This window comes from Mixophyes fleayi, chromosome 8, assembly GCF_038048845.1.
Source record: "Mixophyes fleayi isolate aMixFle1 chromosome 8, aMixFle1.hap1, whole genome shotgun sequence".
NCBI classification, from domain to species: Eukaryota; Metazoa; Chordata; class Amphibia; order Anura; family Limnodynastidae; genus Mixophyes; species Mixophyes fleayi.
In genome coordinates, this window is record NC_134409.1 from 20314759 (window position 1) to 20339672 (window position 24914).

At 39.6% G+C, this 24914-nt stretch overlaps 1 protein-coding gene across 5 annotated transcripts in view; it reads right to left on the bottom strand.

Moving 5' to 3' along the window:
• Positions 1-1589: 1589 nt before the first annotated feature.
• SPATA6 (spermatogenesis associated 6) overlaps positions 1590-24914 on the bottom strand; it is a 56352-nt gene continuing 33027 nt past the window's right edge. For all 5 annotated transcript variants that reach the window (XM_075182049.1, XM_075182048.1, XM_075182045.1 and 2 more), the window contains 3 exons: positions 11866-11965; positions 5114-5196; positions 1590-1831 (listed from right to left, as the gene is read on the bottom strand). In XM_075182049.1, the coding sequence (XP_075038150.1) occupies positions 1648-1831; positions 5114-5196; positions 11866-11965 (367 nt within the window). In that variant the 3' untranslated portion in view covers positions 1590-1647. The remainder of the gene's footprint in view (positions 1832-5113; positions 5197-11865; positions 11966-24914) is intronic.

Consider the following 24914-nt stretch of genomic DNA (forward strand, 5'->3'; position numbering starts at 1 on the left):
AACAGGAGAAAAGGGGGGGGGGGTGATGCCCATAGCAACCAATCAGATTCTATCATTTGTTTAGCGCCGTCTAGACAATGACAGCAAGCATTTGTCTGGTTGCTATGGGCAACATCAGATTTTTGCTTTAGCATTAGTTTTCGTTACAGATTATGAAGCTTTGCCTTTACGTGCAGAGGTGGAAAATGTACAGAAAAACAGACGTCATTCTCTTCCAGCTGTGTGCTATTGTTTGTAAAACTGTTGGTCAGATTAAATGATGGTAGATGTAGCTAAATAACAGCTGATGACTTACTTCCATTATGAAGGAAACACATACATGCTTACCCTCCTGTCCGAGACTCCAGAAAACTAGGCAGACCTCCTAGCGGTGGTAATCGTTTTCACCATTACCACTAGTCCGACACCGAGGAGTACTACACTTAAATTCCGAAAGTAGGAAAAAACGATTGTAATATAAGCAGACTTACCTCCAAACAGACGCTATAGAATAAGTTAAAAGCGATACAGCTTGCGATGACATGAAAATCTACTGACGGACACCTGACTAGTCGGAATAACTTCCAGTCACCATCCTGCCGCGATCGGAGATCTACAGCGTCGGTTTGGAGGTAAGTCTGCTTATATTACAATCGTTTTTTCCACATTCGGAATTTAGGTGTAGTACTCCTTGGTGTCAGAAGTATCCGCACCGTTATAGAGTACCCAACCCCCTCCTAGACTCCTGACAGAGCAGACAATTCTCGTAGAGAACTCTTACTCTCAGCAAGGTGGATAGGGACACTCTGGAGATTAATTTAGCCGCAACATATCTCCGGAACGTCTGTGAGACACTTCACAGAAATCTCTGCTCATATTTCCTTGCACCCCATTGAGGTGAGAGGAAAAAGGAGTGTTGATTTCTACCGTAATTGGCGGCAATGTGCGCAGCGCGATGTCCGCACGCCACATCACCGGCAATTAAATTCCCCCCTCTGTGTTTACTGGGGTGGGTGGGGCTAGATGGCATGATTGTGCCAATCGATGGATGACAAGTTGTACCAAGCCCCGCTCACCTGGTCTTTTCCCACCTTGATTCACCATCTCCTAGAGGTGAGATAGGAAAGACAGGTGAATATAACCATTTGCCTTTGTCACTACGTATATTGCACTTTGGCCAATAAAACATCATGTTTGTGCCACTGACATTTGAATAGCGAAGGTTGCACTTTCTTGATACTTTATAGGAGAGTCGCAAGATGCTCTTAGAAAATAAACTTCTGGTAAATAGAATAATCATCCCCAGTGAGTGGAAGATAAAGAGATGGAAAGAACGTGAATGTGATTGTGAAGGTGATGGGTTCGCTCTAAGTTCCTCCAAAGTCCAATACTGAAATATTACTTTGACTTATAGCTGTCCGTTATCCTAATGACTTGTATAAATCCCCCACAGATATAAAATAAGTGATAACATTCACTTTGGTCCCAGGAACCTCTGTCCTTTAAGCAGCGGTAGCCTTACAATACAGGCATATTATGCATTAACATAGGAGTCATAAAGATCAGGAGAAATGTTTACATTCACTTGTACAGACACCAGCACACAGCTCTGTAACCTGGGTATTTATAGGATCGGTACACATATGAGGACTAGATTGAAATACACTCCTAGGAATCGTGAGACTTTCTGTATGCATCCGGGTTTAATGCATTTTTGTACATGTTCTTGTAGATTTTCTCCATGCTCTCTTCAAATATAACCCTGTGGCTCTTTCCTTTGTACGCAGCTGCCCTGTTACACCAGAACTCCCCGTTGTCCAAGTGAACGGATTTATCCTGCGAGAACGAGGAGCTGTGGAAGAAAGGGGAGGAAGATAATGTGAGTCCATGAAATAACAGTGACAACTACAAGTTACAAAAGGCTCCAAACAAGAGGAGCAACATGCACATTTATATAAAGTGTACGACAGCCATCCGCAACCTCCCAACCACTACCGAGTCACCTTTGGTACCATCACTTTACTTATAGTGACAATAGATGGGAGCAGGTATAAACACAAATCACATTGTGCTTCTGCCCTGGAACACTGTACGAGAAGCTTGGCGGCTTGCAGCAGGACCAGTAGGGAGAAGAAGTGTACTCCCTCTCCTGTATCTCCTCCAATCCTGATTCAGTCACTGTGCTCTTTATATAGTGATAGTAGGAGGAAGCCCACAGTGATTTGCATCACCATGTGCTTCCTCCTGTAGTTACTATTAGGGAAGTAGTGATGTCTTCTGTGGGCTAAAGAGGTACTGTGGAATACAGAAGCTCCAACATGTCTAACGGGTTCAAAATTCTAATGAATTTCATTGGTTTAGTGGCCGAGAATAGTCTGTAGTAAGATTACCAAATGACCTGGATTCGAATTTGGTGTTCGAAATTTATGGCTCACGTTTTCCCTTCTCATTTGACGTTCGTGATGTGCTATTCACGTTTCAGGTTCGCCATTTGCAGTCCACCCTTCATTGTTCTTGTTAAAATTAAGTGCTTTTAATTACTTTTATTTTTAAACACTATTTAAATAAGATTGTTAAATAATTAAAAAGTACTTTAAAGAAAAAGAAAAAAAAAGGTTTAATTAAATTTCAAGCAAATTTTCTAAATTCTCTTTTGTTGATTTATCAAGCCGGTTCAAGAACTCATACATGGCCGATTTGAGCATCTCTACTGTGGAGGCATTTTGCTTAAATGTGTTACACTTTTCTATTTTTTTTTTTTTTTATTAATGAAAAATGTTTAAAATGCTTTCTAATTATTTAAAAATCATATTTAAATAATATTTTAAAAGAAAACTATTTAAAAACACTAGTTTTAACAAGAACAATGAATGCTGAGCTGCAAATTGAGAACCTGAAACATGAATAGCAAATCTCCATCGTCAAACGAGAATGGTCGAACGTGAGGCACAAACTTCGAACACAAAATTCGAATCCGGGTCAATTGGTAATCTTACTACAAACTGTTCACGGCCATTAAACCAGTGAAATTCATTACAATTTTGAACCAGTTACAAATTTTGGAGCTTCTGTATTCCACAGTACCTCTTTAGCCCACGGAAGACATCACTACTTCCCTAATCGTGAATACAGGAGGAAGCACATGGTGATGCACATTGCTGTGGGCTTCCTCCTACTATCACTATATAAAGAGCACAGTGACTGAATCAGGATTGGAGGAGATACAGGGGAGGGAGTACACTTCTTCTCCCTATTGGTCCTGCTGCAAGTCACTAAGCTTCTCATACAGCGTTCGAGGGCATGGTAAATTTGCTGAGGTCATTAGAGAACCTCACCACTACCATCCTTCGAATTGTGCTGCCTGTAATGAGGTCCTCTACCGGCCTCTTGGTAAGAAAGGGCATGTCCATCCCCCACTATCAATGAAGGTATACATTTTGTGGGCTGAACCATTATTCGGGAGAATTCAGCCAATCAATTTACAAAGAACTAGCAACAGGATGAATATTATATCTGTCCACAAAATGTGTGCAACCACTGTGTGTAGGCAAAGAGTAAACTTTAAATGTATTGCTCAGTTTATATGTTTTCTACAAAGTATTTCAATTATATATTTTTTCATGATGTTTATTTAGCCTTTAAAAAAAAAAAAAAAAAGACAGCGATGTTGGTTCAAGAAAATATGTCGGTGGACTTAGCAGGTAAAGACGATCTGTTTCCATAGAACAAAACTCTGCAGCCTTCAACCCCCAAGTTATAAAATACATTTTTATTACCAGTGGATTTAATTAAAAGGAGTTGTTACCTAAATAGACTGAACTAGCGGGAATGGCTCTCTTAGGAACGTAAATGTACTGTCCCATTACAGGAAAAGTGTGCCCACAGGCAGACTGACTAGATAAAAAGAGAGAACGGCGGAGAGTCTCTGCCTCACACACTGCGCTCTTCTGACAGGAAACAGACAGGTAATGGGCTTATACTCCAGGCGGTCACAAGGGCAAGATGTGGTAACCAAGGGGTAAATTAGTAAACACAATGCATTCTGGGAGAAATATAAGTGCCAAGGGATTTGTTAAAACAGCATAAGTCTGGATATATTTGGCAAGAAGTCTATTTGTACAATTCAAGAACTAGAAGCCTCCAAAATGAAGGAACCACTACAACAGTACCAGGAGCACCTTTCTATGTACACGTTGTGGAAGAAGCCATTTTGTAGGCTGAACCAATATTTCTGAGACTACAGGCTGTCAATTCACAATAGTTCATTTAAGTGGCTGCATTCCAGAATCACAAAATGGCTGCCTGCGCAGTGTAAGGCTACTGGTTGTAATATGTTGATAGTAAACACTCTATCCTCTCAGAGGCGGCCATTAGTGCCCTCCTGTGATGATGTCACAGGATTTCCCTTTCTAACGTGCGACTCCCGAGATTTGGCTTCCAAGGCATACTTAGCAACGGGAAAATATTTATGAATTGCGGAAATGTCCACAAAGTATCCCTCATTCAGAGGGAGGTAATTGTATTGTGAGATGAAGAATATATTACTACCTGGTCCTCAGGGCTCTGCATCTGGCAGCAAGAACTATATTCCTTGAAATGACTTCGAGGCACAAGAGGCATTTTACACAGCAGCTGAGCACAGTCAACTTGTCTCACGCTCTGCAGCTTCCGGCATTATGGAAATTCTGCTTGAGGCAATATTTCTACCTTGCGTTATGGCATAATTATTATTATTTTACTATTAATAAAGCTCCAACATGTTCTACGGCACTGGACATGGAGAGATAAACATATGCCGACTACAATTCGGGATTACAATATACAACATAACATGAGAGAAATGGAAGGAGAGATCTGCTCACAAGAGCTTACAATCTAATATTAAACAAGGAACACGTGCAATGTGCTTTGAGCAATGAACCAGACGCACGTCACTGCAGAGAGTACCACTGTAACTGCTTAGGAGTGCCGAGCGAACTGGCCAATCCAATTATTCTCAATTGCTAGTAAAAAATAAATACATCTAAAAAAGTGTAAAAGTAATGATCTGACAACCAAACTAATCTTAATTATTAGAAACAGTTAAGAAAGCTCATCCAGCGATAGAAACCACAACCATCCAGCGACCAATCACCTGTTCTGCAGCTCTCCGGTGCTAATAAGTTCCCCATTCGATGGGTTACGACTGTGAGGCTCCTTCCACGACACATTCTTGTCCTACACAAGATAAAAAGTTTAAGTATTGAAGGAACGAGTTCCCCTTCAATCATTTCTCTATACATAACAATGCGGGCAGCACAATGGCTTAGTGGTTAGCACTTCTGCTACACAGCAGCTCCTGTGTGGAGTTTGTATGTTCTCCCAGTGTTTGCGTGGGTTTCCTCCAGGTGCTCCGGTTTCCTCCCACACTCCAAAAACATACTGGTAGATTAATTGGCTGCTATCAAAATTGACCCTAGACTGTGTGTGTGTGTGTGTGTGTGTGTTAGGGAATATAATCTGTAAGCTCCAATGGGGCAGGGACTGATGTGAGTTCTCTGTACAGCGCTGCGGAATTAGTGGCGCTAAATAAATAGATTATGATGATAATAAAACCCTCATAATCTGGGTTTCTATTTTTGTTGTACAAAGCAACCCTAAAAGGTGCCAATATGATTTTGCCAACCAATTAGGCCCTGTGTGTAAGGGTAATCCTGATCAACATCAGATGTCTGTCAGTACAAAGGATATATATATATATATATATATATATATATATATATATATATATATATATATATATATACACATACATACATACACACACACACACATACATACACACACACTTACACATATACATACATACTCTATACAATAGATTTATCAAAGCCTCTGAATATGGAAAAGTGGAAGTGTTGCCCATTGCAACCAATCAGATTCTAGCTATCATTTAGTATATCATGCTAGATACGTGCAAGCTAGGATCTGATTGGTTACTATGGCCAACATCTCCACTTTTCCTTTTTAGAAGGGTTGATAAATCTACCTCTACATGTTAAATCACTGACAGTAAATGAAGCAATTCCATAATTACCTAATTAGATATTTAAATAAGGAGATAAATGTCACATCTTGTGTTACACTCAACCAGAGAGGGAAAAATAATGTTAACCAGAGATGTCTTTTTAGGTAACATATAGATCACCTGCTGGATAATCACATTAAGTGTCCTTTGTGTCTGTATACCAAGGATTATCATTAATTACCTTTCTAACATGTATGAAGGACCACACGAGTGTCATTAAAGTCTAATTATATATGAATGAATGCTTATCAGTGGTGATTGGCAAATTACCCCATTTTAATAAGGCAGTTAAATGGTTAATCAGGTTACCAGCTGTACCTTCAACTGAAAATTATTAACATCTTCACTGCTCTGTATACGGTTTTGTATAGTAATTTGTAAGATTGTTTTCAAGGAGATGCATTTAAAGGTGCCTGGGACACTACTGTGATAACTTTATAGCTGTAGGGAAAAAAAAAAAAAAAAGGTCACAACTTCTACCATTTCGGTTGAGAAAAAAAATAAAAACGAAATATTAATTTAACCCCTTCATATCCATGGGTGGTTTGCATCGCTGCAGCAAGATCAAGTTTTGGCAAACGGCAATGCCTTTCTTTTATTTCTCAGTTAGGTACAGCTTTTTTTGTTGGACACAGAGGGATTTCTTTTCTTAGAATATAAAATGTCCTTTATTTTAAGTACATTATAAGGAGAACAAGCAACATTACTGCAATAGTTACTTTTACACATTTACAACAACCACAGAATGTAATTGGCTAGTTCTCATGAGTATGGGGATTCTGAATATGGGCATTTATAACAATGGATATGGTTCTATGGGTCATAAGTAAGGGGACGAGGTAAGAACCCTACAGGGTTCGTAAACATTGAAGTAATCCTGCGCTTCGCCGGCAGTGGAGTCGGGAATGACAGCAAGTCTACCACTTGTAAAGTTCACAGTGATCTTAGCTTTTCGTTGTATATACAAATGCAACACAGTACAAATAGATCTATCAATATACCTCTATAGCTAGCTATTATTATATCCAGTTATATAAGAATGGTGAGCACTGCAATGGCGGAAAGACAGATCCAGACCTCTATACATCTGGGCTTTCCTTCAGAGACATCCCGGATTGCCTCTGCTGACTTCCACAAGGTTCCTACTAAATGACATTTATATTGATTTGGTGGCTAGGAAAAAGCACATATATTAACTCTACTCAAAATAACTAATGAATTAGCCAATAGTCAATTCATGTGCAGGTGGATTTTACAGGTTGACATAATTGTGTGAAAGTAACTATGGGATGAATCATGGAACAATAGACTATTTTTGCCCATTTTCCCAATGTACCAAGTATGACAGCTAACATAATATAGCATTCCTGAGCTAGGCAAGAGTCAGTAGGCACTTTTAAGAGATGAAGTACTTTAAGTTGCTAATATTTAGTGAAACGCTTAGGGGGAGATCCAACTGCTGGGGATGTGCACGCAGACATCACAGCGATGTCTGGATGCGCACATTGCCCACAATTATGGTAGGAATCTTCGCTCGTTTCGAGGAAAAATGATTTCAGCCGTAACATTGGCACAATGTTTCCCCACGGACGTTATGGAGACACCTCGCGCCGAATTGAATCTCCCTCTTAGAGTTCAAAGGACATAAAGGAAAATAAACCATATGCATAAGAATCTATAAAATATATAGTATAAGCTATGGCTGTAAGTGAACTGCACGGACAGTCTTATTTCCTGGACTACTCAACATAACGAAAGCTACATTGCAGCTTGCTAAGGTAATATGAAGTTCCAGTCTCTTCTGCCTTTAAATTATTCAACATATGTATGGTCGCACCCATGTCAAACAATAAAATGTTGCAGCGTTTCACAACTGCTGTGATAGTATATTTCTCTTGTGCACTATTATCGTGAAAGCTTCTGGCACTGAGAAGATCTAGGGGTAGATTTACTAAAGCTTCTAAACGGGAAAAGCTGAGATATTGCCCAAAGCAGCCAATCAGATTCTAGCTATCATTTATCTACTACATTCTAGAAAATGATAGCTAGAATCTGATTGGTTACTATGGCCAACACCTCCACTTTTCCTGTTTAGAAGCTTACGCAAATCTATCCACTAAAGTCTAGAGCAGCACACAATAGAGGTCGCAATTTTGTTATGTGAACCTATATTTATAATGAGAATGCATCCCATAGTTCAGTAAGAAAAATACAATGTGGACATGACAGAAACACTTTAAAAAATAAAATAGTGATCACATTAAACATTAGGGTTATTTTTGTGCAATGATTTCACTAGTTCCTAGTGAATATATAAATGGAATTCTTATGCTTCAACCCACAAAAGGCCGTCACCCCTGTTTTACACGACAGGTACACACTTGACGAAATTTTGTGTCAAAAATGTCTGCGATGTATTATTTTTTCATCTGTAATCCCATCATGTAAAATGTTCCCTGTCCCTGACACAAGCTCATAGGATTTCTAGGGAGTTTTATTAGAAGAAAAAAAATACGAGCGAGAGAAAAAGAAGTAAAAAAAAAAAAAAAAAGAGCAATGTGGAGTAATGAGCCACAAATTGATGAATATTTTTAATTAAACGTTGCTGAATTGAGAGAAGGAAGGAAAATTCCTGTGGGTTATAAATTTCAGATAATCTACGGAGGCCTTGGAAATCACTGGTGCTTGCCATTCACCGCTCATGCCTTTAAACTCCCATGGCAGTAGAACATTTGTAAAACTGAACATCAGAATCAAATTTCAAAGCTCAGCGAGCTTTCATGCTAATATGTTCTTGTTAGACATCTGATCATTTGTACTGGTTAGCTGTAATTACCAGGCTCTCTTAGCATACTCTGGTTTTTTTTTTTTTGTAAGAACTTTAAAGCCCCCTGCTTAATGTCGCCCCCCAAAAAATGATTATGCTTTTATTTTTCCCTAACAAAAATTAACAGTTACCACATTGAGACTTATATTTTAGCATGATGCACAGAGTAATGATGTGATATAGCCTATAGGAGCAGATATGGAACGTCATCGGACTAATGATAGCTGAGATCTGTCTGGTTGATGTCGGAGACAGAACACTATTGGTCTTTGCACCATTTAATTAAATAACCCCATTATTTTTTTTATAGGGGATCTATACATTAGATTATCTCAATATGAGTTCCACATATGTAAAAAGGAGCAGTGTTGATAAAAAAAACAAAACGCTATTACCCTGCTACAAGCAGTGTTCAGGTATACTCTCCCAGATATGTCTGGCTTTAGTTTGAAATGGTTTCCTCCAGTCGCAAGAGATGCAGCTGCAAATAGTAGGAAGATCCCTTGTCCCCCAGGGCTTCACAGCACTAATGTTTCAGTGATTGACAGTCCCAGGGCTACAGCAGTATATGTCCTAATATGACAAATGTTATATAATTTATAACAGCCTTGCACTGATTTAACATGTATGTTATGCTTAGAGGCCCTTTAACTCATTAAATGTACATGTATATAATTTTGTGACACAGGCACACTTCAGGTGATGCACACACACAAAACCCTTCTTGTTTTTTACTTTGCTTATATGGTCAGGAAGGTAAAATGACAGCATAGCGTTCCACACTCTTTCTTATGATCCTAATGTTAGATAAACAGAGGCCAACTCCCTAGCCACCGGTCACTATCTGGCATTGGTCACAATTGAGCAACGGAAATTACCGTTTTAAATAGTTTACACTCCTCCCAGAGCCCCAACTTGATGGACAGATGACATTCCTGCCTTGTCTTTAAAAAGGGAGGGTGTTGCAGGTGCACTGTTTGATTGCAGACACACCCTGTCAGCCTGCTGTTCGCTGTGGAAAAGATGTTTTTTTTTTCAAAACACGTACGTGAAACCAGACTCTTTACTATTATTTTGTCACGTATACGTCCTCCACCTGTATCTTTTACCTTAGGTGTACTACTGTACAAATGTGTAACTCTGTTAGCAGCCTTTCTCTGCAGATTGCCAGCTAAAGACCTAAGTCCATTTTTAGAAGCCTGTGGCAAACACCTTCCTTTGTCACAAATTATATATATATATATATATATATATATATATACACACACACACACACACACAAGTTAACCCGTGCATGATACTCATGCATTCTAGTCAAATCAAGCTACTTAAGGTGTTAAAAAGGTTCTTGTCATGCATTTGGGCCATAGCCCAGGCCTTAACCACCAACCACTCCCCACTGTCACCCCCGGCAACCACCAACCACTCCCAACTGTCACTTCTCCTTCAAGAAATATATATATATTTTTTTAAAATCTTTATAAACACTTTTAACAATTAACAAATTAAATTAACAAATTAAAAACATCTTAGTATACCAAATTTCAGCCCTTTCTGAATTTTTTTCCCCACACACACTAAGAATTTAGTAGGTCAGTGTATAACTCCGCCCAGCAGGTGGCGCTGCAGCTTGGTTTTATTTTTTACACACACACACACACACACACACAGACAGACTAACACACGCCACTAGACATTTATATTATAGATAGATATATATACACATACACACACACACACATACACACATACATACATACATACATACATACATACATACATACATACATACACACACACGCACATATTCAAGACTAAGGTATGTGCTGCTTAAACCGGAGAGGAAAAAGGCAGATACCTTTGAAATATTATAGCAAAGCTTGAACTGCAATGTCTAACCTAGTAGATGTACTATCCTGCTTACTGTATGGTGTTGTACACAGTCAGAGTTAATTAACCTCCAGCATTACGGTCTCTCATGACAGTACGTGACCGTATCATGTTTTGGTGTCCCTCCCCTCCCCTAAAAACACCCCTGCAGTGCTGCGTACACCTGGAAGCGGTTGTGAGTAGGACACTTTGGACAAAGTTGCTGAATGTTAGAGACATTGGACAGTACGCTAAAATCAGGACGGTCCCACTGAAACCAGGACAACAGGAAGGAATATTTACTAACCCGTCTCAAGGATACAAATCTGCAGTAAATCTACAGCAACCAATCAGCAGTTTGCTTTTATCCGTTTAGTGCAAGTTAGACAATAAAATAACATTTATTAATTAGCGAGTAAGGTTTTAGTGCAGATTTGCACCTTTCAGCCGTGTTAGCAAATAACCCTGAGTATCTCTGAATAAGATCAACTCTCATATCAACCACCTGCGCTAATTTCGTAAACTCCCGTTAGCAATGGTAATTTATGCTATAGTATATTTTTTAGTATCCAACACAAAATTAAAAACCTAAAACAAACTTTTAGAATTTTGTGTTGGGCATATTTTCAAAGGACTTTTATTGGATGTGGTGTTATACCTAAGCACATGGGGGTGTGGGGGGTGTCGGAAGTTTGACACACCTGAGGTTCTTGTTGAGGGAGAGGGGTTGACTTAAAAAAACCAAAACTAAAACCATTAATATGCATATATATATATATATATATAATATAATAATACAATATAATATACATTTATTGTGTTTAATTCAGTCTTGAAAGTGTAAATTTGATTACTTTATACCTATTATGTGCTAATATAGAAGTCAAGATGACTTGTAGTCATCCCTGACCTGCCTGTGTAGTGGGAGAAGCCACCAAACTAGAAACTAGTGTGGCCACGCTCTTTCCGGCTGTAATTGAAGTGGCCCTCAAGAAGTTGCTGCAGCGGGGCCCGAAATCCCTTTTGGCGGCCCTGCTTGTAGTAACATGAGACCCACTGTAATATCCCTTGTGTGATATCATACTACCAACAAATAAGTCATGCAACATATTACTGAACTCACAAAATGTAGCTTTTGTCGGGGACTGTGCGTCCTTAAAATGCTTTTGACTCGCGAGTGGATTTCCTCCCAGTTTGCTGAAGCCCGGTGATCAGACTTGAACCTACAAGAATTATATATATAATTATCACTGCAATGGTGGATAACTCCACTGGTTATAAATAGAAGAACACAGTTCATCGAGAACCAAATTCATAGATGGTTATTGAAAGTTTAACAAGCTTGTTAATTCTCATTACTTATTATCGTGCACCATTGCAATTTGTTTTTATATTCATTGTCAACATTACTAAAATAACATTTTAGAGAGCAGACATTTTGTATGACCACATGCCTAATTTAAGGTAGTTTCTTCACTGTAAGTGACAACAATTAGCTATTCGATAAACCTTAGGGGCTAGATTTACTAAGCTGCGGGTTTGAAAAAGTTTGGATGTTGCCTATAGCAACCAATCAGATGCTAGCTTTCATTTATTTAGTGCTTTCTACAAAATGACAGCTAGAATGTGATTGGTTGCTATAGGCAACATCCCCACTTTTTCAAACCCGCAGCTTAGTAAATCTAGCCCTAAGTGTCTTTCATGGTAAGAATGTTTTGCAATAGTTGTTTTTTTTGAGGAATTAAAGGATACTAATGACCTGCCTATGGTGGAGGCAGCCATTTTGTGCACTGAACCAATATTCATGAGAATGTTGTCTATGTTTCAGCTAAACAAAATGGCTGTCTCCATTGTGTGTGTACAATACATAACACCAGTAACTATATCTGTGATTGTAGTCAGGCAAAATGGATGCATATTCAAGTGGAGTTTTAGAAATGTATTACAGTATACCACACAAATGTATCTGTGTACACTACACAGTACGGTGACAAAGCAGTGTTATTTTTTAAAATGTGAGGTAACTCCTACATCCATATATGTTGCTTTCAACCAATAAAACAAAAATGTGTGACACATAAAGCTATTTATTCCATGTACATCTAACCATAAGGACTTCAAACATGCTATATCCTTCCAAACCAACTGCCCAGTCAAGTCACATTTATAACCACTATAATTCTCCTCCAAAATCAAACATTCTACTTCACCTATTTTATTTGGAAGACTCCTAGCATTCGTTAACACACATTTTATATTTTTACTGCCACGTTTATCTTTATGCACCCCCCTCATCACTATTTCTACCCCCCCTGCCATGCCTACTCCTTTTATCTTGACCAAGCCCTGTATCCTGCCTACGGTATGGCGCACACTGCTGCTATCGTCTTTAGTCCCCCCAGGACTGCAGCACCCTTCCCATCAAAGCACACAGGGGAGGGCTGGGGGTGAGACTCGGGTCAGTAACTTATTATGGACATTTTAAAAGGGAAAAAAAAAAAAATGAGGTAGCCCAGTGACCCATCCCAAGATATGCCACTATGGGACCAGGTGCACAGCCCATTCCTTCTGTAGGGTCATAGGGAGACATCAGAAAATAGGTACTATAAAAGCACAGCGAGTAACATTCTTACGAAAGTTTTAAGACTGTAAAACAACAGGCAGTTAATTACTTAAATAAAAGGTCTCGTAAGACCAACTGGTGTTTATTCTCTGCCTCTGGTAAATCGGGTTTTCCTCATGTTTACAGCTGGACATTGACAAATCCTCCTCTGCTGCGGCTTCAAGACATCGAGTACATGTTTTGCTTGATAAATGAAAACCTCGGCTTCGCCAGAACTGATGAGGGAGCGCCCACTAATGGACATATCCTAAATGAATATATTATTATATGGATATACAAACCAGGTATAGAGGAGAAATAGTAAAAAAAACACATTTTGCCAGCTGTGTTCTGTTAAATAAAACAAGGATAGTCTCATTGAAATGTGCATATTTACCTCCCCAATTTCTTCTTACAAAAAAGAATATCACTTAAAATAATAATAATAATAATCTAACAATGACTATATATTCCCCCCCTTCGTGGACCTGGCTATGACTGAGGAAATCATTAGTATTTCAATTTTAATAAAAGATAGTGACAGACAAATTTTGCAGTAACCCTGACCCTAAATCGGAGACCAGTGCCCTAGCCTTGGTGGTGTACATGAAACAAGGCTTACATGAAACACGGTGGCTCAGTGGTTAGCACTTCTGCCTCACAGCACTGGGGTCATGAGTTCAATTCCCGACCATGGTCTTATCTGTGTGGAGTTTGTATATTCTCCCCGTGTTTGCCTGGGTTTCCTCCAAAACATTGTTCTGTCTAAACATTCTATGCAATAATAGTTATTTTACGGAGGTGTAAAACTTGCTCCCCTTGCAGGGTCAATGCAGGGTGGATTTTATATGTAAAGGTGAATTTCTAGACTTGTTTCCACCAATTAAATAATACATTAAAAATGACATACCATAGTGACAAAATAAATATATACGATCCTGTTGTCACCTCACACTTATGATTAGTTTAAGATGAAGATGATAAACCGACCAATATTTAAGGTAAATTAATGATGGGAGTGGTCCTTTAGTAATGGAAGAATGGATGTTTACATTCCAAATGGATCCCCAATTTCACAAAAGCAGACTGGGGTCAGTTCCAAAAATAATAATGTGTTTTTTTTAACACTGTATTCAAACCTACAATGTTCCCTAAACCGAGCTTTCATTAGGGAACAGTGATCCCTATTAAGTACCGCTCATCAGTCCTCACAATATAAATACATATGTTATTTTTCATGCTTCACTGCAGAAGAAATCCCACTTGTAAACTGGTCACCAGTGTGCAATCCATGCAGCGTCTTCAGAGCTGAAGCTCACTTATATAACAGAGCAGGATCGATTCCCATTTCATGTATAAACGTAGGAGTGACGATCAGGCTTTTCTAGCTGGGAAAGCGCAACGTTCGATTGCTGCAATGTGACACCATCCTTAAAAGACACTTGACGTTGCTGAAGAGGCTCAATGTAGAGCGGAGGCGGATACAAAAGCACGCCTGTTGTCTGAAAGCTGGTGACTACTGAAACGCAGCCACAGTTATTGACCGAGGTCCTAAAGAGCTTGGCTCAACCTCAGCCTTTCAACTTGGTGTTTGTAACCTAAAAGAGAATTGGTCAGTAGACCTGGGAACCCACTTAAAAGACCTGAGGTTCGGTATATTGTATTTGTAACCAAAATTGTTTTAATTTGTTTACTGGTGTCTAAATAAGGTTGTATGTTCTAACTCTTGGCACCCAAGAGTGGTCACAAGTCAGCATGCAAGGCGAGTCCTCCTGCAGACTCCACAGGGTTTGTAGACCACTCAATCTGTTTAGGTTTTTCTGGTAACTTAAAAAAAGCGAGCAACGACCCTTGTGTGACTGCTACGGTAAGTGTATGCACAACATATATGACACACCCTGGATGCACACTGTATATTACTTTTGTACATACCTATTCTGTAAGGAAACCGTTGTCCGCTAAATGTGTACCCAAGTGTGCGGAGAAGCGGAACAATCTGAAGAGGTGCACTGTGCAAAAGTCACATCAAACTCCAACCGCTTTAGAACCACTACTTTCATTAAACTAAACTTTTCACTGTTTATACTAAAATACAACGCAGTTTAGCCTCATTTATGCACAAGGATGGTGCAAAGTGTGTTGAATATTACAATATATATTAGAAATATAAGAGACAAGACCTGATGGCCACGAGCTCTGAGCTGTTGGAAAATGCAAGTGTTTTTGTAAAGCAAAAATGACATATCTCTAAAATGCACCCCCTCTACCTCTCTATCTAGTTTTAATAATCTCAGTCCACAAAACTGAGGGCACCTGCTCCATATACTTTGCACTGCTCAACTCTTCCCAGAGGCCGGGGGGCTCTTCTGCTCCTCCACAAACATGCAAATGTAGGCAAACCAGCACGATGTACAAGTGCTTCTTGCAAGCAAAGAGGAGTTTGTACATTGTAAATGACCCCCTATGTGTTGATTATTGTATATGGAAAAAATGCATCTTTTCCTGGAGATTCTAGAACGTTAAGAAATCAAGATGTTCCAGTGCATATATTTTATGTTACTGCATCAAGAACTCTGAGGTTATACAGCTGGCATTCTATTATATTTGAAATCAATGAACTAACTTGGTTCCTGAAAACAGTACAACTCATTTTGAAAAATGTCATGACTGTAAGGGGAAACTTGGTTTATCTTTATTGTGTGTCAAATTTCTACTGAATTCTAGGCGTTTCGTTTTGAGAAAAAACAAACGAGATTTTCGTTGCTGTGTGCTCATTTGAAATTTCCTAAGTAAGCCACTAGGGGACGCTGCGACCTAACTAATAATAAGGACATCAGCTCAGAGTCGGTAGGAAATGATCAGGTGTCTTTCATGGCATAATCTTCAAAATATAAATAAAAAGCTTAAAAACGTGAAGTCATAATAATAAGTTTATTTTTACTGCTGTGCAAGAAAAGATACTTAAGCTGGAAAAATATTGATTTTGTATTATTTTTATGCAATGTACTAACTAAGGCAAATAATTAACTTTCAACTTTTTTTTAATCAACATGCAATATGGCAGCCATGTGCTGAAAAGCTCCATTTAATACAGTAAAAAATTCCCCTTAAGGCATTAAAGTCTCCTTCTTATATCCCTAAATACATGCCTGCATAGTGGTGGAGAGGATATACTTGCCTACTCTCCCGGAATTTCAGGGAGGCCCCCAAATTTCGTGGAGTCCTCCTGGACTCCACGTAAGAGTAGGCAACCTCCCAGGAAATTGTGTAGGCGGGGCTTAACGATGCAATTGCGCCACTAAGCCCCACCCCCTGCCATCATTCAATGCCGTGAATTCCGGCTTTTTTTTAAGTAGGGAGTGGGGTCATGATGACTCAACGACGTCGCCATGCGCCACTACACTTGTCACATGACCTGTCTTCCGGGATCTCCTGGAGAATAGATTTTAAAAAGTTGGCAAGTATGGGATACACCATCCAACATTCGGGACAAAAGTCCTGAATGGCAGGACAGTCCATTAAAATCAGCACTGCACTGCGAAAATCAGAACATTTGGGGGTTATGCAGCCATTATATAAGCCTGTAGTGGTGGAGGCACACTGTTATTACACCTTAGTGTTACGTAGCCCATATAGCGACACATTAAATACAAATCGGCACACTATTTCCGTGTCACTTGAGAGCTGTAGAATCACTGCATTGCAGTGGGGGCTTTGAAGCGCTCGTGTCACAGGAAAACAGTTATTCCTATCGCATGTAATGCATCACTATAAAGGACTCCTGGTTCGTTTTTCACTATAGAAGAGCCGTCGTCTGACAGCACCCTATGCAGTTATCGCTCATTTTGTACACAGTGATTGCTAATACCTACAGGTTAATGTATTCAGTACTTGATCATTGGTTTGAGGTCCATATTGATATCAACTGTGATAGCAATTTGTGCAAACAATTTACAAAGCTATGTACACAGACATTTCGGCCACATTTTCTCTGCCCAATCATGCTTACAATTTAATTTCACACGCAGGAAGATGAAAAGGCTTTCTCAAGGTCGACAAGAGACTGACACTAGCGTTGGAACCAGTATCTCACTGTCACCGTTAATCAATACAGCTAACCACTGAGCCACTCCTTGTATATGGGGGTTAATGTCAAAATAAAATTACACATGATGGTAAAATGGTTTCATCACCCCCCACATAAAACTAAATTGACATCTTTAAAAACTTCGAATAAGCTTTTACCGAGATGTCTAGATCTTGCTTACAAACACAAAGGAACTGTAGTGATCTGGGGTTCCGTTCTCTCCCTGAAACACAACAACAGGGGCTATCTTTCTGTCTAATCTACTAGACTTTGTCATTTGCATCTCATTTGCATACTTGAGCCACAGGCATTAGGCAAGACATAGGATAAGAGACAAAAAAAATAAATAAGATAAATAAATGAATAGTGTAATTTCTAGAAGTGCAATATACCACACATAGCATATAACTTATTTTATATATTGAAACAGAAAATTCTAATTTATGACAACAGGTGCACATTAACATATAACTGGTGACGATGCCCAAATCTAAAAGCTTTACAAGTGGATTTAATGCATACAAATGTAATATACTGATTGCTTAAAAATTCAGACAGCATGCACACATTTGGAAAGATACTAGGTGACATTTACAAAATTAACTGAAAAATATAAAATTTATAACAAAAGACCAATTACAAAAATACACACATAATACACGGTCATATATTCAGCACAAGTGGCAGAAATAAGAACTGAAGGCTGAATTAAGCAAGAAGGATAATAAAATCTGTAGGCTGTGTCACTAAGTTTTAGTTAGTACTCTGGGGTCAAACATTTAACTGAGGGGAGTACGACCATCTGATGTCACAGGGGAGGGGAGATGGTTATAAATAGGATGGGCGGAGAGAAAATCACTCTCTGGAGTTCCTGGTGTTGATGGTTGACTGTATATGTGTCTGCGGTCAGAGGCAGGCTGTTCAGGACTGATGTACAATACCTGGTATTCAAGGACCGTCACGGTGGAAATAGTGAATGGAGAGATGCCGGAATACGTAGTGCAGTCAACGCTCAATGGTTGGGCGCACAGTGCGGTAGTGGGCACACAGAACCCGCCAATCAGAGCAGGTGGTTATAGTTTTGGTCCAAGTACCGCCCCGGTGGGTAGACTTGTGGGTGCGTTCCTTTAGCACGGAGGGGTTGCGGTTTCAGTAGTGCCCAGGACAGATGTCCCGGAGGTAGATATGTGCGCCCGGGGTTAGAGTCCCCATTTTTGGCGGTTGTCCCTTTGGTTGATGCTGGGACTTCCTGGCTGCCTGGAAGAAGTCGTACTCACTGCTCCTTCACCACCATATTTGAGTAAAATGTCTTTAATTTGCCACACTCAGGTCTTGTGTCAATTATTCTAAGTAGTTAAAGGTATAGAAGAGTCTAAATGAAGTAAGAGATATCAGCCATGAAGCATTTTATGTCACAAATACGTGATTTTCTTTCTCTGACAAGTACCGTCCAATTTAGGTAGTCAAATGACATCAAACGAAGGATCACACAATTGGATACGAGTATAAAAGTGTTCATAGGTGTCAAAATAGAACATAACTAAATGTTGTTTTAAAATGAGATATTAACAGAAAACCACAAAAAAGTCCTCAATAAGGGAGAGTGACACAAAAATATGGTGCAAAATAAAAAATAAAAATGAAGTAGAACACAATTACACCAAAAACACCTTTATAAACCTCATTGTTTTTATTGTATATCCTACAATTCATAATAATAAGAATTGCAACTTGTTTTAATAATTTATGCTAAGTTGTTTTTTTTTTTGGGGGGGGGGGGGGGGATAAGTACACATTAAAGTTGTTTCTAACATATCTACTTGTGAGCTGGAGAATCCACATGACATGTATCAAATGAGATTGAGAAGACAGTAGTCAGAGCATTCACTCTGAACGAATTGTTCTATTGTAGTGAAAAGGACAGATACACCAGGGGTACATTTGTCAAGCCTTCTAAAAGGGGAAATGGCGAAAGGAGGAGATGTTACCAATAGCAACCAGAGTCTAGCTATCGTTTATCTTGTACATTCTATAAAAATATTACTAGAATCTGGTTGCTATGGGCAACACCTTCACTTTTTCTATTTTAGAAGGTTGGATAAATCTACCCCCAGGTGTCTTAATTCTAAGAAAATGATCTGAGTCTGACAGGATATAGAAAACAAATTTGGGAAAAACACTGGGAGAAAACAATACATGGAAAATCTATTGTAATTATGGTATATTATTTTACTATTTCAAGATGTCTGTATACTAAACCTAGGGGCTTGTTAGGCTTGTTTATTCACTATTCATTATACATTAGAAATCTTCACTGTCTTTTCTCTGTGATAAGACTTAAGCATTGTTTATCATAGTATATCACTGTACGTATATCAAAGGTGACTTCATCAATGCAACAACCAGGCATCTCCGTACCAGTCTCCTTCCCGTCACCTTTGATCAACACAACACAATAATTTGACAGTACTCCATTCCATTGATTGCATCCCTCATCCTTATTATCATTAAAGGTCCTGGCAATCTTTTGAAGCTGCTTGCAGTACTTAGCTGCACAGCATGGCAGATGTATTCATAACTGCTTAAATAGTCACATACATTAGGGAGAACAATTGTGGTTTATTTCTGATGATGGTAACTGTATTCACTGTGATGAATGTAGCTGGAGCGCCTGTCATTATAAACATCTCACTGAAGGTGTTCATCATACAGTGAATGCAGCTACAAAGATCGCAGGTAAAAGAAAAAAAAAAGAAGAAGATTTTGCTCACCTAGTGCACAATAGGTCTAAATGTCTAATTTTCATAAATAGCACTAAAACTGTTCCTTGTGTAAATGTAAAGAACCTGTCACATTGTTATTTCGATAATCATACAGTACAGTATAAATAAAGTCATCTCTTTTTTTTTTCCTGGAGCTAGAAGCTTTAGAAGATCTTCTGCCCTGTGTTACAATGAGCCGAATCTCCAGCTCACTGAGCCGAGGAGTCATTTAATGTCTACCATTCTGCTCTGAGATTCCCCAATCTAGCTCGATTCTCTGTTGCCTCCGAGGCCACTTGCACAGTGTATAACAGACCCTGCAGGAGAAGGTCCTGTCCCGAAACCATTTAATTAAGGGTAATGGTGACAGCAAAAAGGTTAATACATTGGAATTGTTCTGGAATAGCTGAGAGACATTTACGGTGGTGACCTGGCATTGTCATGCTTAATGTGAAAATATCTCAAGTTTGATCCAGAATGTAATACCATAAGCCTCCATGTGTACTCGATGTAAAAAATCAGGAACCACATGAAGAAATGGTGCTTATACTCTATCTAAAAATACAAGGACATTTCAGCATCTGGAGCCTTTGGTGTTCATTTAACTCTTTTGGTTCACCAGGTGATATGGTGGCGCAGTGTTGGGTAGCTCTAGGGCAGAGGGTTCGATTCTCATCTTGTGGTTTGTTTGTTCTATCTGTGCTTGCGTGGGTTTCTTCTCGGTGGTTAGGTTTCTGCTCGAAGATATACTGGTGAGTTAATTGGCTTCTAACTGAACAGATGCTGGTGTTTGTTTGTATGCCTGTGGCAGGCAAATCAGAATGTAAGTTTCATCGTCCCAGGGACCAACGTGTGCAAATAAAATGCTCTGATTTACAGTGCTCTGGAATATGCTACATAAATACAAATTGTGTGAGGGGCCTACCTACTGAGCACCAGATAGATTAGGAGATTAAGGAACAAAACTTGTGAACAGAATAAAAGTAACTGTGGTCTAATGTAACCAATTAGTCCAGCCAGAAAGACAGAAAATAATAAATGCTTAAGGGAAAGTTCCTCAACAGAAGGAAGAGTCTCGTGTCCTGATCGCATGACTTGTTGACATGATCTGGGACCCATTTTGGGAAGTGGACATAACTGCTGCAAAGTAGCACTGACAAGTATAATAAAGTAAGGCTTGGTCCCAAGATGTTAATTTTGGAAGAGTGCAATAGTTAGTGAGGCAGTTCGCAAGTTTGCCTCCGAAATAGAATTAGAGGTTAAGAGGAGCCTTGATTGGGCACCTGTGGTGCCAGGCCATATAAAAAAGACCAAGACCACTTGGTACACTTCTTTCCCACTAGGTACCACTTCGCAACCGTTTTGTTTTAGCCCAGTTATCGGAGTGTGCTTCCTCCTGAAGTCCCCTCCGCAGGAGTCCAGGGAAAAAAATCAAATGGCAATTACTCCCAAGTTAAGCCCCTCTCACAATCTCCAGCCCACTAAGGACCAGGGCTTCCAGGGATAAGAGGAGTGGGAGTTAACCAGTGGGCTTGAAGAGTGGAGAAGGTTAAAAGTCCCAGCCTGGGTAAAAGTAGGATCTTGGGGTGTGCTTCTGCCTTCCACAAGCCTGAACTAAGGTTTGCTCTTCCTGTCAGACTATTAGGGGCACACTTTTGGAAGCTTTACCTACTAATGTTGGGGGGTGTGATCACGGCTGTTGCAGTACACCAAAAGTGGGCAGTCGGAGCCTGAACCTTTCCATACATTTGTTGGTGTTTTAGCTTGGGGTTACTCGTCTTTAATCCCATTTAATACCATTGTCACGTTAGCTAATCAAGAAATCTTGCGGTAGAGAGAGATTATTTGCTTTCTTTATCTAGTCTTTTTTGCCGTCTTTATCATTACACAGAGACGATGCATGCGTCACAGCCGCTGATCACACGTTACATCAGTACCTGCCCCACTGAAGCTGTCAGTCTAAAATACCTGAGATACCTGGAAGGGGACAACAACCTTTTCTCTTCCTTTTTTCTGCATGGTGCTGAATTGCTGAGCAGGGTGTAAAAGGAGAAGCAACAGCTGACAGATGTGTTAATCAGTGCGATTAACTGGAAAGGCGCACAAGAAAGAGTTACCAGGGGATCAGGGGAGACAAGGGATACATTGATACCAACAGCTTAAAGATCAGGATGACTCCACTACTCATGTGAGAGAAGTATGGGGTATTTACCTGGAACCCTCCCACAATTCCAAGCTAATTAGACTTCTTAAAATATTGTACTAAAAAAAAAAAAAAATGACCAATACATGTTATTGTTTTGGCACCTGTATACGTAATCTATTATGTAGCAAATCTCCAATCACTGCAACCTCCACTCGCAGGACTATATTAAATAAGTATCTATGTAGTTGAATATGGATGATCAAAGTTTCAGTACTTCATCGTACCTTTATCAAGATACACTATATGGACAAAAGTATTCGGACGCTTGATCAGTACACCAACAGGGACTGTAATAACATTGTATTCAAATACATATACTTTAATATGGAGTTGGTTCCCCTTTTGCAGTGATAACAGCTTCCACTCTTCTTGGAAGGCTTTCCACAAGATGATGGAGTGTTTCTGTGGGAATTTGTGCTCATTCATTCTGTAGAGCATTTATGAGGTCAGGCACTGATGTTGGACGAGAAGGCCTGGCTCACAATCACCGTTCCATTTGAGGTCAGGGCTCTGTGCGAGCCAGTCAAGTTGTTCCACCCCGGACTCATCAAGCCATGTCTTTGTAGTCCTTGCTTTATGCACTTGGGAACAGTCATGTTGGAATAGAAAAGGGCCTTCCCCAAACTACTGCCACAAAGTGGGAAGCATAGCATTGTCCAAAATGAGTTGGTATGCTGAAGCATTAAGATTGCCGTTCACTGGAGATAAAGGGACGAGCCCAAACCAGTCCCCTAACTTCTGCAAACCCAGACTCGCCCATCTGACTGCCAAACAGAGAAGCGCGATTCGTCACTCCATAGAACATGTTTCCACTGCTCCACAGTCCAGTGTTGGTGTGCTTTACATCACTCCATCCAACGCTTGGCATTGGTCAGCTGCTCAGCCATGGAAACCCATTCTATTAAGCTCCTGCCGCACAGTTTTTGTGCTTACATTGATACTAGTAGAAGTTCGGAACTCTTCAGCTATGGAATCAGCAGAGCGTTGGAGACTTTTACGCACCATGCGCCTTAGCAGTTGTTGACCCCGCTCTGAATATACATGGTATCCTGCTTTGTGATGGAGTTGCTGTTGTTCCTAAACGCGTCCACTTTTTAAAAATATCACTTACCGTGAAATATCCAGCAGGAATTAAATTGCACGAACTGTCTTATTGCAAAGGTGGCATCCTATCACAATACCTCGAAGTCACTGAGCTCTTCAGAATGACCCAGTCTGTATCACAAATGTTTGTAAATGGAGACTGCATGGCTAGATGCTTGATTTTATACACCTCTGGCAACGGGTCTGATTGAAACACCTCAATTCAATAATTAAGATGTGTGGCCAAATACTTTTGTCCATATAGTGTATTTTCATCTATTAAATTTATCAAATAAAGATTGAATGTGCTTGAAAAAGTACAGAAATGTAATGTTTAAGTTAAATTATTTTTACAGAGATTCATTGAAACGTGGGACTCGACCAGGCGTGGCCAACCTTTTGCATGCCACCATCTAGGTATGTGTTTTATGCTCGCCTTTAAGCACTGGGCTGCGGAACCAATTACAAAGCCATACAGTAAGTATGATAGACTAGCACAGCTTCTAGTGCAGAAAATATTTCCATGCATATTCGTCTGCCTTAATGGAATGAGCCTTAATTTGCATACATTAGGCCTGAAATAGCAATAGAGTTTTATAGCCCAGAAATAAACCAATTGTGAGAGCTTGTCAGCATCCTAACACAAGAATGCCTCTTTCTTGTGTCTCTGTTGTTGGGATTTTAGTGTAATGTCAAAGGAGATAAGGGAGGGGGCGGAAAACAAAAAACCAAAAAAAAAAAAAAACACATTTCATTAGGAGAACCATTTGCTCAGAAGATAAAAATACACTTCTTTAACGGTATTCATTGTCATACTTTCAATTTTCCGCGGCCTCGGCAAACATTCTGCTGCTACACCAGTTTAAATTGTTTATTGATTTCAATAGATTGTATAAACACTTAGGAATTATTGCTCAGCGACCTGAAAAAAAGCCAGATCAATGGGAGACCTTCTCATAATTCATTTCAAAGATGCTCTGTCAAGTGTGATCAACTACCCTCCTCTCTGGTGTGGCAGTGAAGCACACGTCCCCTCTGTTTGCGTAGTGATAAAGACGGCAAAAAAAAAAAAAAAAAAAGAAGAAGAAAAGGATAAAATAAAGAAAGCAAATAATCTTCTCTTTCTCAACAGCAAGATTTCTTGATTAGCTAAAGAGACAATGACAAGACTCTCGCCGGGATTAGAGGCTGGTTACTACAAGCTAAAGACACAAAAAATTCATAGAATGGTTCACGCTCCGAAGGTTTATCACTCGATACAAAGGCCTGTCTCAAATGTCAAACAATTATCTGTTTAAAACAAAGACACAGTAGCAACATCTGTGGGGACTGCTATAAGCGTGGGGGGGGGGGGGGGGAATTACACACGTAATCTTTGCAAATATATCACTAAACTTTTTCCACTCTCCCCCGAGGATGTGCATATTTGTGA